The sequence below is a fragment of the Amblyomma americanum genome, chromosome 3, assembly GCF_052857255.1.
Source record: "Amblyomma americanum isolate KBUSLIRL-KWMA chromosome 3, ASM5285725v1, whole genome shotgun sequence".
NCBI classification, from domain to species: domain Eukaryota; kingdom Metazoa; phylum Arthropoda; class Arachnida; order Ixodida; family Ixodidae; genus Amblyomma; species Amblyomma americanum.
Genome location: NC_135499.1, coordinates 213,616,842 through 213,635,670, shown reverse-complemented (window position 1 = coordinate 213,635,670; position 18,829 = coordinate 213,616,842). Strand labels below are relative to the sequence as shown.

General features: G+C 44.6%; 2 protein-coding genes across 6 annotated transcripts in view; one reads left to right on the top strand and one right to left on the bottom strand.

Moving 5' to 3' along the window:
- Positions 1–8,326, bottom strand: part of LOC144126028 (calpain-7-like) — a 44,225-nt gene extending 35,899 nt beyond the window's left edge. Inside the window, exons 1-6 of one of the 3 annotated variants that reach the window (XR_013313443.1) lie at positions 8,268–8,326; positions 8,023–8,171; positions 6,498–6,606; positions 5,462–5,619; positions 3,734–3,801; positions 1,153–1,440 (exon numbers count right to left, since the gene is read on the bottom strand). Coding sequence is in view for 2 of the 3 variants with exons in the window: in XM_077659909.1 (XP_077516035.1) it covers positions 1,153–1,440; positions 3,734–3,801; positions 5,384–5,619; positions 6,498–6,606; positions 8,023–8,130 (809 nt within the window). In the remaining variant the exon portion in view is untranslated. Of the gene's footprint in view, positions 1–1,152; positions 1,441–3,733; positions 3,802–5,383; positions 5,620–6,497; positions 6,607–8,022 lie in introns of all 3 variants that reach the window. The other 2 variants (XM_077659909.1, XM_077659910.1) reach the window with 2 other exon arrangements.
- Positions 8,327–8,596: 270 nt separating this feature from the next.
- Positions 8,597–18,829, top strand: part of LOC144126027 (WW domain-containing protein tag-325-like) — a 34,385-nt gene continuing 24,152 nt past the window's right edge. Inside the window, exons 1-5 of one of the 3 annotated variants that reach the window (XM_077659906.1) lie at positions 8,597–8,904; positions 13,939–14,168; positions 14,968–15,267; positions 16,245–16,466; positions 17,545–17,925. In XM_077659906.1, the coding sequence (XP_077516032.1) occupies positions 13,980–14,168; positions 14,968–15,267; positions 16,245–16,466; positions 17,545–17,925 (1,092 nt within the window). In that variant the 5' untranslated portion in view covers positions 8,597–8,904; positions 13,939–13,979. Of the gene's footprint in view, positions 8,905–9,037; positions 9,168–13,938; positions 14,169–14,967; positions 15,268–16,244; positions 16,467–17,544; positions 17,926–18,829 lie in introns of those variants that run through there. The other 2 variants (XM_077659907.1, XM_077659908.1) reach the window with 2 other exon arrangements.

Sequence of the window (18,829 nt, the reverse complement as noted above, 5' to 3'; positions counted from 1 at the left end):
CGACGACAAGGCTTATGTGGACTAACGCCAAGGTTATAAAATGGCGAGGGAGAGCGAGGCACAGGGGGGGGAAAGAACAGAGAAGCGGAGGCTCCGGCGGGTCAGGGACGCTTCGGCTGGAAGAGAGCAACTCCGGCTACTGCTCCGGTGAGCTCATGTTCTAAGGCTTCGCATCGTGGACTTCCTGCCGTTCCTGAGCCCGTTCAGGAGAGTTAACTGAGGACGCTACCACCTGCTACGGCCAGGGGCGTCTCCAGCACTGTTGCCACCCATCTGGGTGGTGCACCCCAACACCAACAACACCGGCATCACCTCCACGGGCGCTTGGACCGGGAGCTTGTATGACGCAGCCAGCGACGCCAGCCGCAGCACGTCAAACTCCATCTCGACGCCGGCTACTAGACCCATACAACGCCACAGCCGCACCGAACCAACCGTGAGCACGAACACCGACCGCTAACAGTAGAACGCTAGTAGTAGACGCTGGTAGCAGTGTTCCCAGGTCGTGTGTATTTATAGTCTGTGTTTTGTGTTAGTTTGTTAGTTAGTTTTGTGTGCTAGTGTGTGCGTCTCACGTAGGGTGTATTAAATGTGCGTCTGTGTGGGTACACTTGTCGCCTAGTCCATTCTTTTGGTCCGAGTGTTCTCCGGGGAGATCCGTGACAAGAGCACAGAGCTGCCTTTTGCATTTCGTCTCCCTTGAAATGCGACCACAAAAGCCACCACACTCATAATCGGTCAGCTGATTTCATTTATGGGGGTTCAACGTTCCAAGGCAACTCAGGCTATGAGAGACGCCATAGTGAAGGACTCTGGAAATTGCGACCACTTTAGCCTCTAGAATTTCGCCTCCATCGAAATTTGACCACCGCGGCTGGGATCGAACCCACGTCTTTCGGGTCAGCAGCTGAGTGCCATAACTACTGATCCACCGTGGCAGCCAGAATCGGTCAACTGAACACGATATTCTACTTGGTGCAGACGATGTAGTAAGGGCGTCAAGCTCATTTAGCAGGGTAGCAGTGCACCGTGTGTCAGAGTGAAGCTCCAATCCAGTTGCAATATCTCTGCCCAAGAGTCACTGAAAAGACCAATGGGTACAGTAACGAAAAAGGTTGTGACACAGCATTCTGAATTCTAGTCGAGTCTCACCTGAGAACATCAATCTCCTCACGCGTGTATCCCTCGTTGCCACTGACAAGCAGCTTGGTCCCGGCATCTCCCACATGTTCTCCATCAGGCCCAGGGTAGCTCAAGGAGGAGGAGGTGGCGGCTGACTCAGAGCTGAGCCTGGTGGTAACCGATGTGCTGGAGGCCTTGCTGCTGCCACCCCCCAGTGGTGGCCTGGCCCCTTCGAGCATGGGAGCTGATGGGGCGGGGTGGATAATCGTGCTGCCGCTGCCACAGCTGCTGGCCAGCTTCACCTTCATACATTCTGCCCTGTAATTCACACGAAGATTACATGGCGGAAAGCCGCAAGAAAAAAAATTTGGAGTAATTTTAGATGCCAAAGGCTATGAGACATCCTAATAGTATGAATGGCTTAGGAATGCTATGCAAAATGCTAGGCACCTCATTGCCTCACAGACCAGTGTGCTTGACCTTTTGGCCTTTGGCACAGCATGCGAAAGGCTACAAGTGATGTGGTAAAGAATAAACATGTAGTGCAACAAAAATTCAGTAGCGACACTTAAAACTGCTCATGTGTGAGAATGCGAAAGCATTATATGTTGAACTCCACAAGACAGATGAACAGATTAGCGCTCCGTACGTTTTCGATGCTGCTGTGCCCAGTGTCTGCGAAGCCAGCACGACGCCCATTTATAGCCTGATTGCACTGTGTCGCCACCTGAAGTCTCAGTGCTCAGTGCTCAGCGCATGTCGACATAAAATGACAACAGAGGGCGAAAATCTTGATCCAGATGTCTAAGCAAAGCATGGTGGTCAAGCACAGATGAACTGACCACAATGACAGCACCAAAATGAAATTCGATGCCGCGTCAAAAAATTTTCCGATATCCTCCACATTTCATGCCATAGAAGGCGGACGATGGCTTTTCTGCTAATATGACACAATGTTTTCACATTAAAATTTTGACCACCTGATTTTCTCAAGGGCACACAAAAATCTCAGCACATGGACACCTTTGCACAGCCTCTACTGAAGTGCTAATGGAACCTGCAAATCGTTTCTCAGCAGCAAAATGCTGTAGTTGCTGAGCCATGGTAGTGGGTGAGACAACCGATAAGAAGGTAGCTTGAACAGAAATTGGGGCATTTTTCTGACAATGCAAGCTAAAAATGCGTGCTAATGAAAGTACAGCGTGCAGACAATAGTAAAAAATCTAGTTTTTCAAGTAAGAATTGATCAACTGTGAACTATACACCATGTGCAGACTACAGTCAAGAACTGTGCCTTCCTGCTTTAAAGGGGCTCAGAAACCCATTTTCAGGGCATTGTTTTGCCTGTTGGTTGCATAGAATGAGTTATAGCAGAGTCCTTCATGGTTATAGCGATGCTATCAGCATCAGTCGTACTGTGCATACTGTGGTTTTTAACATTTTAATTAGCTCACAAAAACAAATTCATGGTGCTGACGGTGTCACCATACAGTGGTGGTTTTTAGCAGTGGATATGACATCACTTAGTGCGAGCTTGATGATTGGACAAAGAGTAAATATACTGCAAATTGCGTTAATAACTAAAGATACGTTTTGTCAAGTTTTTGTGTTTTATATTACATTAACAAAACCAATTTGTTTGCCCTAGATAAAAGCACTGTAAGTCAGGTCAAACAAAAACACGCCACCAGAGGCACTGGCTACTTTTTGCATCGAAGGACTTTGCGCCTCTCTGTAAACATCCTACGACCTAGCACTAAACACTTATGGTTACTCTCTATGTATCTGAGAGCGGCTTTGTGGAATCGATCCGATCGAGCCATTGCACTCTATAAGCGTTCGTTTCGGTCCCAAGGAAGGATGCGTTCGTTTCACATTTAGCAGGCAGTGCGCATCGTCAGCTTGTGGAGGATCACCAGGCGGTGGCGCCAGATGGCGCCACGTTCCCATCAACAGCGCGCGCTCCTTGCTCGCCGCGGCCAACCAGCGCGCTACGAGCGACGGGCGATGGTTGGTGGTAAGCAGTAGCGGTACGCGCTATGCTAAATGTGTCTGACATCTTGCGCAGGCTGTCACACTGTCACAGTATCTCGCACTCGAGTTCGGATCCATAAGTAAGGGAACGTCACTGATCAGTGTTCCCTTCTGCGCCGTCGACGTGACGGTGAAGCATCGCTGGGTCAGCTGGGCGTTCACATGGTTGTTGTAATCATGCAAACGGCGCTGCCAGCCTTGGCATGAACGAGTTACACAGGCAACCATAGAGTGCAAACTTCCGCCACGTGCTAAGATAGGCTGTTTTGATTGGTCGCGCTGAGTGTCATCATTGGAAGAGTGAAATGGGAATGGGAAGCTGCGCGAAAATAGAGTTGAGGGCAGCATTTTGTTTGCTTGTATTTTGAAATTTTTTCACTGAATAACTCCCGTTCCTATGCATCGATTCTCGTAATTCTTTTTGAGTCAGCATCTGTGTGACAAAGAATCCATCTCAAGCGTAACTGGCATCCGTTCAAGCGGTGTTTCGCAACCCCTTTAAAGGAGCGCTGTAACCTTATCACACAATGCAGCAGACACTCATTTAAGGCCATAAGGTTAATCGAGGGTAACACACCTTTCTAATCCCTGAGATGCAATGCTTGTTAACTTCTCATGAAGAGTCTTGTCATCGGTAGCAGCTCTCTGCAGAAAAATGAGATGCCATACGATTACTAACGTGCAGAGGTAAAGACTATCCTTCGCATGAAAAATCACTCACCATGTTGTCAGCATGCAAAAAGATCAACACAAAAATCATCTTTTGTAACAAAACCCTAACATTCACATGTCAAGTACATAGCATAGTAGCAATGCCACAGAAAGACAATGGATTTTTTTAGCGTCACCCTTCATGTGTTTTCGATTGTCAGCAAGACTAAGGGGAAAACATCAATTGCTTATTGGGAACAGGGTAGGTGTGCAGTTGGCATTTTACTTCATTACACTTGATGAATGTATAGAAATTTAAAGGTTTTTGCCTACAGTGCAAACTCAAAACAAGAAAAAACACCGGAACCAAATGAAGAGGACTGAAAACAACACCAGCAGCGCTATCTGCCATTTTGCTGCAAACTCTCTTGGTGGGGCACACATCCGGACAAACTGTAGATGGTGCAAATGCAACAAGACACACTGACACACTGCATACACAAAAAAACAAAGAAAGAAAGGATAAAAATAATTGGGGCCAAAGGGGGTACAGAAAAAAACTCTTGCACTCTACTTTACACCTTGAAGATCACAAGCATATACGTGTTGCATTCTTTAAGATTCGTTAGCAGGAAAAAGGGGGCTCAGTATGGTTCCTTGAAAGAGAACTTTTTGGGCAGGAGGAGTGGTCTTGCCACCGCTGATGTGGCCTAGAGACAGGGCATCCACTTCGAATGGAAATAGAACCAGGCTGAATGCTCCTATCACCAAAATGCTTTTTGAGGAAAGGAAATGGTACAGCAACTGTCTCACGTCCACCACACTGTATGGGAAGGGAGGAAGGTGGAAGTGAAAGAAGAAAAAGAGAAAGTGCTGCTGCAGTGGTGGGGCTCCAGAATAATTTCACACATGGGAATATTCAAGCTGCACTGACATCGCACAGCATATGGGCGCCTTTTGCACTTCGCTTCCATCAAAATGCGGCTGCTGTGGTTGGGTTCGAATCCGGGTACTCCGGTTCAGTAGCCGAGCACCCTCAGCACTGAGCCAGAACAGCGGGCTGCTGGTATCGCCAAGGGCAGAGCACCTGAGAAACAAATGCAGGCTTTCCCTAGCTTTCTCATGGGAGAAACATTTGGAAAAGGTGGTACCCAGTTTCGGACCAAACTGTTGCGTTACAAAAGTCGGAGCTTTGTGAAAGCGATACACCAGGTCCAGTGCGTGTTTTTCAGTGTTTAGGCTGTAGACCCCCTTCATGTTTGAGGACATAGGTAAGTGATGTCACAGTAGGTGTAAATTGGCAAGCCACACGTGGTGCTCAATCTATGTTCTGCGCACTTTTTTGCATTCTCTATTGCAAGAAACTGCATGAAAGAACATGCTGGTAGGCGTGGTGCCGACATCAGCATCACTGCACATTCACGATGTCCCATCACGAAGGAGGTCTATAGAAAACAGGCCCAGAGCAGAGTTCCAGCAGTGTAAAGCGAAGCCAGTGCCTGGCCTCACTGGCCAAGCACTGGCCAAGCAGAGCGGCCAAGTGAAAAGAGAGAGAAAGCTTGTCCCTGTACTGTACTTGGCAAGGTGGGGATGGGGAGTAGGGGTGTCCCTTGGGGCTGCAGTGGCGGCCCCAGGTGGAACGCAGTGTCCTCACCGCCTGCAGGCAGAGCTCTACAGCCTGCGTGTACAGCTCCAGTGCGTCCTGGTAGTTGTCTCTCTCATCCTCATCCAGAGCTTGCGACAGCAGGAACTTGGCCCTGTCCAACTGCAGCTGTTGCGCATTGCTCGTCACGGGAAGGTGTGTGCTTGATGCTGCAATCCCAACACGAAAGGTTAGCCATCAGAATGGCAGCAGAGCAAACAATTTTTTTTTTCTCAAATACATATGTAAAAAATGCTCTGAGCCAGTCAAAAGGAAGAGACCAAAGAAAAGCACATGCTAACAGCAGCACTGCAGATACAATACTATATACACAGTTTCCTTACATTTCGTACATATCCATGCACTATAAACCTATCAATAAAAGCCAGAAGAAAGAAATAGCACATTTGCCAATATGACTCTTCACAGCAAAGTGTAATGGAGGGCACGAAGGCAGATACATCACAGCTTTTTAAGTATTAAGTATTCTTAAAAATTTAAAGAATTCTGTTCCCTGCACTCTCTGATGATGAAGCACTGACACAGTGCGGTGCAAAACAAAGTACGACAAGGTTCAGTCAGGTGGTTATCAAAGCAAAATAATTCAAAGCCACAAAGCATTCACGCCTGGATAGTGATCCTTGCTAAGGCAGCAAAAATCAGCCTCAGAAGAATGCTTCTATATAGCAAACATAAGTTTACTCTCCCGTTCTTCTAAAGAAGGTAGAAATGGCTGCTTCAATATTTTTTCTGTTTCCATGACGCAAAGTGCTAGCAATTCATAACCCATCGTAGCCTCATCTTTTTCTCCCAAATTACACACACAAAAACCAAACAAGCAAATGGTAGCTAGCCAGTACTCAACATGTCTACATTTTTACAGCTCAGGTTTTGATGCTATTTTCAAAACTGCAAGTATATCTCAAAAACCGAGCCTTCAGAGCACCAATCTGACATCACTTCTATTTTACAACTATAATTAAATGTTTTTGTAAAAGAATGACACATGTGAGCGTACAGCATGCAACAGTAAGAAGCTGGAACCTACTCAGTTTCACCAATTCCTCAGCCCGCTTGAGATATTCATTTGCCTTGTCAGAAATGCAGGCGACCTGAGAGCCGGATAGCATTGCTGACTGCAATGCTTGAGCAGCTTCCTAAAAGCAATAGAAAAGGACAGAAACTTTTTTTTTTCTGTTGTGTGAAGCACAAACACAAGAGCACTAACATGAAATATTCAAGCCTGTAAATGATTTTCAGGGTGCAAATAAAGATATATACACATAAAACCAGTCACAAATGCATTGCCTTCTTCGAACTGCTATCATGACTGGTTACAATGCACACGACATGTTAGAGTGAAAGAAGTCAAGCTATATCAATACACTGGCACACATAACGTGCTCCACTAGATAACAAACACCTGTAAACTAGCAGACCTTAGTTTATGTTGGAGACAAGAATACTTCTTGTAGCACCTCATTACTACCGTGAATGGTAGCAATTGTCAGTACAAACCAATTCAAGATTTCAAACAAATGAACTAGTTCGTTCTAAATTACTTATGAACCATTTGGTTGGTCTGTACAACAGATATTAGGATTGACGCAGCATTGTGCATGAAGAGATGCACACATGGCTCACACGAGCAAGCCTCAGCGGGGGGGGGTGGGGGGGGGGGGGGGGTGGCAGTACCTTCTAGTCATTATCAGTTCATTTGGTACTGTTGAACAGTTCAACTGAACAATCTGTTTGGCATGCACTCAAATAGCCCCACCAGCCAAAAAGCATATCTATTTTGAAGTTTTGAAGACAACTGCTTTCCAAATGATTCCAACCGTTTTTAGAATGTTCAGATATAGTTATCTTTTTTTTTTCTTAAACTCAGAAGGCAATCTGAAAAAGAAAATCACCTTACAAAAGAATCTACACCTATCCTGACTTTATGCGAGCTGCCATCTCCACCACGATACAGTAACTACACAAGCTGCCAGATTAAAGGTGTGTGCTGTCGTATGATGTCAGGTCCATTCAAATACAGTAGTTGGCTGAAAAAAAAAATCTAGTGCAGTATTCTGCAGAATTCTCGTCATCACTGCTACAGACGACAGAAGCATAAAATAGCCAAATACGAGCTAAGAGTTTCTAGGGGAACACTGAGCAGTGAATACAAGACACAGCACCCGAAAAACTTAATTTCTATACATTTGAGTATACACTGCTGCTGAAGCGCTGGCAATTCATTTATATGTGACACATAGACAGCTCATTTCGCTCTCATTAAATTCCTTTAGAAAATTTTAGCTCCACACAGATCTGTATAGATGTCTGTCACCCAGTCGGGACAGCTGTGAGCATGGAAACTGATGCAAACGTTAGGATAAAAGCACAGACTTGTATGTTCACTTTAGTGAGAGGAAACCGGCCAAGTAAAATGATCGGGGAGATATCTGTTGCTTAGCCGGAAACCTTACCAACCGTTACCACGGCTCCAATCCACTAGCGATAGTTGCCGCAATTCGCAAACGCCCCACTTTTTGTCCCGTCTAAAGAGGCTGTCGCAGCAAACGCACCCTGTAGTAGTAGGCAGCGGGGCCCGGGTTTCCCTCGAGGTCGAATTTAACAGCCCGAGAGGCAAATTCCACGGCGTCACGTTCGAACTGGGCTCTGCTTTCACCCATGATGACTGACTCATGCCCGGACTGCCGAAGCACTGTTGTGCCTGGAACAGGCGGCACAGGAAGTTAAAAAAGTTTTGTTCACTTGTCAGCGAAGTTTCGCTGTCATGAGAAAACGAGGCGTCACCCAAGCGACGAACCTCGGCACTTCAGAGCTTCGGCTGCTTCGGCCTCACGGGCGTTCAACACCGCAACGGCAGAAAATGTGGATTGGCTTCAGCTTGACTTTTCTGCTGCTACTGCGAAACTGCGGCTATAACCTAAACGAGCGTCTCCTCGTTACACCGCTTCCGTCTTTGCGAAAGCAATTATGTTTTACAATTTTTATAAATGTTGCCACTTTATAATATTATTAAAATTTTTAGTTTTACGTATGTTCAAAACAAACGCAGCGTTGTTATGGTAACAAAGACGTAAAGAAAAGAAGGCACGAAAAAAAAGGTCTGCTAATTCTTACCGCATCTTACTTATTTCGCACCGCTAGCCGTTCAGCTTGCGTAAACATTTTCTTTTTTTTTCTTGTTCGTCTTGCGTCTTTTGCTGTAGTTTGCTGGCGGCGAGTGCCTTGGACAATTAACGCTGCCGAGCGCTGCTGCCGTCGAAAAAGAACGTATGCCAGCTGTGTCCACGCCAGTGTTACATTCCTCTGGCTCTCGATCGCGGCTGTGCTTCGCGGTGTGGGAACGCTGTGCGCCCCGTTTCGTCTGTGGCACCATCGTCACGAAGTGTCGTGTTTTGTTGTGGATTGACCTCGTACCCCGCGCTACCACGAAGGAGGTGAATTTGTTTTGCTTTCGCTTCTCGTGTCGTACCGTCGCGTGCCGCTTCGTCGTCGGCGCAGCTTTAGCCGCATCTGTTGGCGCAAACTGCTTGATTGAATAGAGGAAGCTCGTGACATTGAATCGCGGTTCGCAGGCTCGGATCGTGCAACAAGTTCATGAAGTGCGGGAAGCAGCGCGCAACCACTTGCTTCGTTGCGGGCGTCACCGGAAAAGAACATCGGTATACTGGGCGTACTTTAAGCTGACCCGCCTAACCAGGTGACGAAGGTCGAATTAGCAATTATCGTGCTTTGACTCGCAGTGTCGTAGCAGCGTTAAACGGACACTTAGCGTCCATCGTTTATTTCTGGCCGATGAATCATTTTGCAAGTAGGACGGTCACTGTATGCATGTTGGTGCTATCTGGTGAACGCGTTCTGTTACCCCGTCGCGAACTTTTTACCATTACGAATCGACTTCGCCTTTTCTTGTTTCGGCTGCCTCTTTTGCTTCGGTTTGTTTTTCGAGTGAAAAGCAGCCGGACAGAAAGTGGAGCGCGCGCGCACGCATGTCTTGGCGTTTAACCGCGTTGCGCACGCCGGAGGCGGCGTTAATTGTATTCGTGCCGCTTGGAAAACGCGTGTCAAAAGCGGGCGAAAGAGTGCTAAAGAGCGCATTGCCAAGGTTGCGCGAAAAGGAATTCCGTGACGGCGTCCCCAAGCAGCCAAGCGCTCTGCTATCCGCACTTGGGCGTGAGCACGAGTGAGGAGCGAGGAATGGTCGCGTTCATGCAACGTCATGCCTGTCGGAGTTCATGATGCAGATTAAATCGCGCACAATATATTGCTGTAGTCGTTAATATAAGGCTAGTGGTGAGCTCTCTCAGATTATGGCGCATTAAGGGGACGTTCGTTGTGTTGCGCCAAATTTCTTTTTTTTTCACAAGCGCGCCTTTTAGCTTTTTCGTTGACTTGTTTTAACTGGCACTAGTATACGTTATGCGTCAACGTTATGCATGTTTTTGTAGCTTCGTATTTAGTTGCTGGGTGTGACCATTTTGTTCTTTGCATTCTAGCGACTTGTTCTGGCACACTTCTGCAACATACATGTGATTCAATGCACCACGAAGCATGTGCCTGATACCTAGAATAATTCTTAAATGCATTAGTACATTTGCTTATTTTTTGGTAATTGCTCTCATAGATCGTATTATGCATTGCATATATTCCACAGTTAAAAGTGTCCATATAAGTGAATAAAATGAAGTGTGTTCGTTTTATCAGAAGCATTTTGGCTTGGCATATTACAAAGGAAGAAAGGTGAAAGGTCACATTACTTTGTCATGTTTTTCTTATTACTTCAACTCGCAAGACGTGTACATCATACGTTGCAGCCATCTTCGAAAGCCACCAATAACAGGTTTAGTTGTTAAGAACTTGGCGTTTTTTTAGCTTTGCAGCTCTTGCACTTTGAAACATCTCAGGGAAGTAAATGTTTCTTTCATTTTGTGTATGTATGCATACATTTGCATCAGCTGACAGGAGTGTATATTCATTGCTTAAAGTGATGCATAACTGCTGATGCAGTTTGAAAGTCTAGAAAGGTTGCTGGCTTAGTAACATAGGGTTTTGATTTGCTGCCACAACACAACCACTCAAGCTCTAGGACGCAACAGATTGTTGGATTAAGTATTGTTTGCTTCGAGGCCTCCGAGCACTGCCATCTCCCGCTGAAAAAGCTCAGCATCTTGTGAGCATAACATTATGCTGCAGTATTACAGTAACTAAGACTAAAGCTTATACTTAAATGACAAGTCCAAGGAGGATTTCTTGTAATGTTGAAACTAGATTGAAAAGCTTTCATGCCCTTTGAACCTACTTATTAACACCTCTTCTATCCTAAGCATTTTTTTTATGCAAAAGACCTTTTGTGTGACAGACTGATTTTGTGCTACATAACAGTCCATCTGAACTCTGATAAGCAACCTGTAGTTTAAGGTTTTCAGCTTGGCATCAGTTTTATAACAGTAAATGTCTTGGCTTCCTTTAAAACAATATGCAACCCTTTATGCAGGCAAAATGATGGTGTAACTAGTCATCACCCTTAGCAGGTAATCATAGTTCAGCTTATCATTACCTCGGTATGAGGGTGCAGAGCTTGCAGTGAAATTTTGCCATTCATATTGTAGGATGGTGCTATTTTCTACACCATTTCATAGGGTTGGGCAACCACACTTTTTTTTGTGCATGTTTACCTTTCTAAACTACTTTTTAACTTAGTGCTTCATCGTTTTGTTTGGTTACGAGTTACAATTACAATTAAGCATTGTCTTTGGAGTGAACAGTAGTTATGCCTCCATGGGGGTTAAGCAGAAAACTATATGTTTATATTTGGCAGTCCAGCCTTTATTAGTACAAGGCCTTTTCTAGGATTGATATTTTTTCAAGACATTGCTATAATTGTGCTGAACTTTCTCATGCTCTCTGCTCATAACTATAGGTAGGCATCTGTGGAATACTTCAAAACTGGAACATACATTTTTCTTCTTCTTTTGGAACTTTTATGAGGGCACGTTATTTTTTTCAAAGTTTAGGCCAGATAAAAGGATAGGCTTCATAAACTGCATTTTTCTTTGGAGGAAAACCTCAATTCCTCTAAACGCATAAACAAAAACACACTTATAAACTTGCACATTTCCTTTTATGTCATCAGTTTAGTCAAAAGGGAGTAAGTATACTGCATTTATTATTGTTCTCTTAGTAAAATTGCCTTTTGTTTAATGCATACATCATCCTTTGGAATACAAGTATTAAATGCAGCTGCGGTGGCTCAGTTGTTATGGTGCTCGGCTGCTGACCCGAAATACCTGGGTTCGATCCCTGGCGTGGCGGTTTAATATCAATGGAGGTGAAATGTTGTAGGCCCATGTACTGTGCGATGCCAGTGCACATTAAAGAACCCCAGGTGGTCGAAATTATTGGAGCCCACTACTGCGGCATCCCTCATAGCCTGAGTCACTTTGAGACGTTAAACCCCAAACCAAACCAAACAAGTTTGGAATTAAAAGCAGCCTAATGGCTAAAGGGGGTGCATGATGCCATAAGATTATCTTTAAGAGTTGATATCTATTTCTTGTGTACTCTTAGCATCAAATGAAACACAAATAAGACATTTGAAATGGGAACAGTGAAAACAAATATATTTTTATCTGAGGCTGACTGATCATGAGCGCGCATTATTTTCACTTTGACGGTGCAAAGACCACTGCATGGAATTGTTAATGGACCCAGCCTGTGTTTTGACCCAGCAGCTATTTTTGCTTTCTTGTTTTTGCATTGCAGTTATCTTGTTCACATTTTATATGATGCTGATGGTACTTTCACTTGGACGCTATCAGTCTTGTCTACATTGAAGCTGAATGTGTACAATGTGGCAGAGCCTCACTGTGACTGTTTCTTCACTTCATCAGTTCTTTAACAAATCAGCAGATGTTTTCCAAACATAACAGTACTCACAAGTACAAAGTCTCACAACCAGGCTTGATTTTTCATGCTTCCATTTTATCATATTTCAGAATTTTTGTCAACTTGCTATGTTTTCAATGCATCTTGAGTTTACCTGAACCCAAGAGATTTTTCATTATTTAAATTTCTTGCTTTCTAACACACTTTTCCAACTGCCTGAAAACCACATTTTGTCACAGCCCACTGGACAAAAATGTTGATAAACCATAGACAAATGGGAGTACAGGTGGTTTATACATTACCACCTGACTATTAGTGCAATAAAGCTTTCTTGAGCTTACGGCAAGTTGTATATTGCTATTTGATTAATTATTTGCGAGCTCCGTGCCAACATTTCGCACAAGTGCCTAGCAAAAAACTGCATTTATCTAGAGGATAGATACAGAAGCATGCTTCTCATGTGTAGTCATTCATTAACTTGGTCCTGGGCACTCGGTCTTTAATGGCCCTGTGTGTCATTCCTCTGTTCTATTTTCTTACTGTTCCCATTTTTTGTGCCATGTGCCAACCAGCCAAGTCAACACTCTTTCGGCTGTGTCAGCTTAGTTTTTCAGTTGGCAAGCATGCGTTTCATTTGTACCAAATATGGGAAAACAACTGTAGCCTTCTGATGCTAGTGCATTGCATCTGCACGAATGCATGTTTTGTTTCTGCCAGCCTGCTGCTGTTGCAGTGACTCTACACGATGAATAGACAGGGTACCCGTGTAGACTTGACATCTGAATCATACGTGTCGAGCCTGATATATGGCACTGCAGCGCAGCAGCTGAACAGTTTTGTGGCAGTCTGTGGCAGCTGACCAGTAGGATGGAGTGCACAACTGCAGCTGGCCTACTAACGCAGTACAGGAGATGCAGTGTCATCAGGCATGGTGAATGTCTTGCCTGTGCTTATGGTACAGCAGCAGCACACATGATTCTTAGGCAGCTGTACTTAGTCTTTTTGGTCAACCTATATTATGCTAGATAACACTGTGAATTATCACTGGCCGTATTGCTTGGTACTATCATGAATTAAAAGGCAGCTGACGGATAACTTGTTAACCTGGCTCTTTGACATCCTGTGTGCATCACCCTCTATTCATAAGTAGAGGTTCTATTTCTTTTTGAATTAGGAAGGAAAGAAATGGGATTTGATATACTGTATGCAATCGGTTCTCCTTCATTGACAAAGTAGATGGACATATTCAAGTTTGTATTCAGAAGAACAAAGTTAGCTGACCACTAGTAAGTAAGCCTAGATTTAATGAACCCTACCTATGAAGGAACTATTGTACCAAAGTGAAAAAGAGCAACTTGGCAGTCTCCTGTGCCAGATGTTAAAAATGTGATGGGGAAGGCAGATGAGTACTTGTCCCAGAGCACATGCACAAGTGATGCTGACACGTTGGAAGCATTTATATTTTGCTATTATCTTGAGAAGATGTAGATAGGTAGCAAATTAGTTCTGCTTAGCTTTACTGAAGCAGAAAAGAAAATAGAGCACAATTTTAGAGAGCACTCACGGATTGTGCATTAACGTTGCAGGGTGATGAGCTACTCAAGCCATAGATGATGCGAGCTGAAGCATGTGCGAGCAGACCCGGGTGCTGCCAGAATTTGTCCAGCCAAGTGGACGACAGGTTGACCCACTGGACAAAAGCAGTAGCCTGTGGTGGCGGCTGACTGGCCCCAGTAGGCATGCAGCCACACGCCAGACCGAACCAGGGGAGGGTGTCTATGCATCTGTCAAGTCGCTGGCCAAGAGCCTTCCACAGGCAAGGCCTTCCAATAACATTGCAGAGAGCATGCCATTGTTTTACAAATGTCCCACTTGTCTTCTTTCATCAGGCAGCTTTGGAATGGGGCGCACTGAGCTCCAGGGTACTGGGGCATGCACCTGTAATTGAAGCCACATTTCACATTATTTAGTCAGATGTAAAAGGTTGGCAAATAATGTGCTTGTCTTTGCAAAATATGAAAATAAGTATTTTGAAGAAGACATTGCTTGCGAGGTAGTGTTTGGTGTTAGCATTATGCTTATTAGTGATGACATGGCATCTAGACTTCAGTAGCAAGGGCCATGAGAAAATACTTTTTATTGAAGAGCAGGCATCTTGCCTTACTGCAAAGAAAGAGAAGTAAGAATGAAAGGCTGTTGAAGAGAGGAATGGAAAGAAAGTTTACATCAACTGTATAGGACTGATCATGTTGTTTTCAAAAACGGATTCAAGCTGTACAAATGATAATCCGGGAGGAAAAGGGCAGGCTTTCGAGGGTTTTGTAAAAAATAGCTTTGTGAAAAAAAAAATTTCTACAAAGAAAGATTAAAAACCTTAACAAAGTCTTGGCTGTCTGTAATAAGGGCCTAACCTGTTCCTTGCATGTTGTGGGTTGCAATTAAGCAATTTAGTACTGTTGAGGAATGCCTAGCTCAATGTGCTGGTGGTATCAAATTTTTTAACTCATTGCATACTGCTTGTACTCTTTGGGCATGAACGCTGGTTGTCTGAAGCATTGTGTATGTTTCCTCCACACGATGTATTGTAATTAGTTTTTTGATGCCCTGCAATGCAGGTCAACAAGGCAGCTCCTACAAATCTCTGTGGCGAGCCCTTGGGCGCGCAGTCCGGCTTGCAGCAGCAACCTAGACCTTCATGTTCATCGCTGAATCATGCGGAGGATCGGTGGCAGACACGTAGCCTGAGTGCTTCACCAAGTGATGCCTTGGATTCACCTACAGGTACAGCAAGCCCTGCCTCACGCTCATGTGAGTCCTTGGAAGAGCCTGAAGTTGACTACTCGGACAATGAGCAGGCCTCCAGCACTGAGACGACCAAAGCAGCTGCCTTTCCTGAATCATCATCTCACCAATATGTGAGTTTTCCGTGTCTTTTTTTGTATGGCAACAAACAACATATTCCTTGTCACATGCTGTTCAGTTTAAATTGAGATTGAATTCCAGCATGCATTTGCCTTGTTATTTGAAAGTTGTGGAATTAACTGGTGGGTAGGAATGTGTGCTTGTGAACAGTGTGGCCTGGAGCTGGTATTATTGACTGACTGTACGGTCGATAAATCTATTGACTTATCGACCATATTTCTGCTGCAGCAGTTGAAAGATGCCTGCCCAAATGAGTGCATGTCTGGCTGTGGGGCTGAGAAACACGGCAGAACATTTTAAAATGGAACTTTTGAACATGGGCATGTTGCTTTCCCATGGTATTTGCTGCCTACAAAACCTGATATTACAGGTGTAGTTACCTTGGTGGTGGGCAGCTGTTGGGTTTGTGATGTCAGGGTTGTCAGACACCGGTACTATGGGAAAGCGACATTCCCATATGGAAAAATCACATTTCTTCTGCTGTTTCTCTAATCCCTACAGCCAGTTATGTGCTTATTTGAGCGAGGTGCTTTCAATTGCCACAAAAGAAATACGGTCTGGAAAAGTTATTAGACTGTCCCTTGAAGTATGTCCTTGTGTTATGTGCAGTATTATTTCCATATTGCCATACCATTCTGCTTGGCCGTTTTATTATTTTACTTCCTTTAGGTTGCTGCATTAGTGTAGTTCTGTAGTTGTAGAAAGAAAAACCAATGGTCTCCTTGTTTAATTTAATCTGCGTGCTGTCACTTTCATTGCTAACAGATATCTGCCAATGGATAGTTGAATGAGATGAAAAGTGGGTTGAAACTGACCAATATTTGATAAGTTGGATCAGTGCTTGGAATAAGGTGATAAGAAAAATGCAGGTAGTGACGACTCTTATGCATTCAGAGGATCATTATTAGTCACCGTGAACTTAGGCCTTATGTTCATGGTTTGATTATGGCATGTGTGCCTCTTCTTGCAGAAGCACGATAGGGGGTCCCCAATCTATGCCAACTTCCCACCGCTGCCATGCCCTCCGAGCCCACCTCACCCATCACCCGATGAGCAGCCATTGCGTTTTCTCAGTGACCACTGGGCCGAGTACGATGCCCGGCACATTGGTCGAAAATTCTATTACAACTTTCACACGGGACAGCGTTCGTGGAAGCCTCCCAGGCGCCGAGGGGAGCTGCCTGCCTGTCATGTACGTAGCTCTGCTCTATATCCGACATGACGCAGTACAGTACAGTACATCTTTATTTCCAGAAGACAACTGGATGGTTTCTTGGGCTAAAAGCTACACAAAAGCTTGACGAGGCCCAAGAGACCATTACGCATGATCAGTTATCTGTATTGTGACTTATTTCGATGCGCAGAGTAGTTCGCTTGTATAAACCCAACTGTCATGCGGCATTTATTTGATATATATTGAAGTCCTTACTAAGTGTTTTGAGCATAACTCATAAGGCAGTGAATTTGTTACTACGAACTTGCTTAATTCTCACACATGGTTTATTCATGCAAATCCTTGGTCCACTTCATGTTCAAATTATCCAGCATTGAATGTACAAAGCTGACCTGCATTTATGCGTTGTTTTGTGACACACTAATTGCATTGCCATCAGCGCGGTGTGGTTTTAGCTCACATTTTTCAGTTTTGTGCAGTTGCACCTCGGCTAGACAAGCGTGCAAGCTTCAGTCATAAGGCACAAAGTGCAGGTGGTAACTAGCATGACTGTGCTGCAACTCATGAGTGTACTTAAGGTCTGGACGAGATTATGTGCTCTTTGTCTACTTGGGGCACTATGGCATCATCACATTTTATAACACGTCATAAAAAGGGACATGGTGCCTCCTTTGTGTGCTAAGGACTCCCAGATCATGTGCACAGTAAAGATCGTGGTTTCCTGTGGCAACTTAATGGTGCCTCTGCATTTTCTGCAACAGCTGCAAGAGAGACTGGTGGCTGCAGGTGTTCATTTTGTCTGAGACTCAGTGCCATAGCCTTGCTGTTCATTGTGAGAGTCACAAATGTCAAGTGATCGTCATGTTAGTTATGAGTGGGCTTAATTGTAGTGTAGCAATTAGGCTTAATAAACTGAGTGTTAATAAGTTTTGAAGACTCAAGGTACCATACTTTTTAAACAAAGCTGGTAAAAGAACAGCTTTCTGAGGGTTATAATCTTAAGTTACAACCTTTGATCACTGCATGCTGCACCACCAGCCAGACTTACCAAGGCCTACTTCATCATGCTGTAATGTGGCTGCTCTCTCTTCCTCAGGAGCGGGATCCTGCCAACCCAGCTCCACGGTCGGCCTCGCCACGGGTCTCCCAACGCAAGGGTCCTCCACCACTCCCGCCTGCCAAAAAGAAGCCCACAATCCAAGGCAATCCACTGTCGTCAAGCCAGGACAGTCTTCTGTCATCCAGCCGCGACAGTCTGTTATCCTCCAGCCGAGAGGACCTGCTGTCCAGCAGTCGCGACAGCCTACACCAGTCCTTCACGGGCTCTCGAAGCCGTCCCGCTCTGAACCAGCCGACCTCCTCTTCTCTGCCACGAGAACGTGACAATGAGGAGCCCGTGCAGCACAATGGCAACAGCAAGTTTTACTTTGCTCGGGGCAGCCGCTTAGCGACAGCTTATCAATCTGCTACAGACAGGGTAGGTCCCACTGAATAAAGCTCTTTCATGTGTCGTTGAACTGCGTGTGCTGTAGGCATAAATGCCCATAAAGGCAGTGAAGAAAACTCCCAGACTCATTGGTCAATGGGTGAACACAAAAGTTTTCAATTACGACATATGCTTTCAAAGCAACGCTATTTACATTGCAAGAAGCTCCCTGTTCAACTGTCTCTATAAAACTGAGTGTCATGTGAGGCAACGAATACATGTTGCATTTTTAAGATGCACTTTGTGCTTGGTCTGCAACTGTAGCAGTTCAGCTCTTAGCTCTAGGCTTCTCATGAAGGCAATAGCAGAAATTGTCACTTTAATCTCCTGTGTTCCGCAAACCCTTTCAGCTAGGCGTGCACCTTGTTTCTACATGAGTGTGCGTACTCCTTACATGCAGAAGTTGGTATGAAATTACCTGTGTGAGGTTTGGGTGGTTGCTTCATTGTTATTACATAGAAAATTGGTACAACAAACAAGACACACAAAGATGACTACACAGCATTATGAACAAGATGCATATCTAAGATTCCTGTGTGGCTGATACAGATAAAGCTTTAAATCATATGAAGAATAGTTGCAGTGTGGTTGCAAGAAGAACATAGTACTTGTGTACATGTGGTTGCCTTTGTTATTTTTTTTTTTCATCTTGTCAAACCAGCTTCTTTTGCTTTCTTCACAACATAGAGCACTTCTTGCAGATGTGGCTCATTATGGTGGATCTGAAGCCATAGGTTACTCATAGCTCTTCTCTTCATTTGTTGCAAACAAAGCTACTTATGCATTTTGAAATTAAAATTAACTGCTTACAACTGGAGCTGTTCTAGGGCATGTATTGTAGCTATTATTTTCTTGTTCTTTTTTCTTTGCTTTTGTTTCCCTCGCTGAGAGGTCA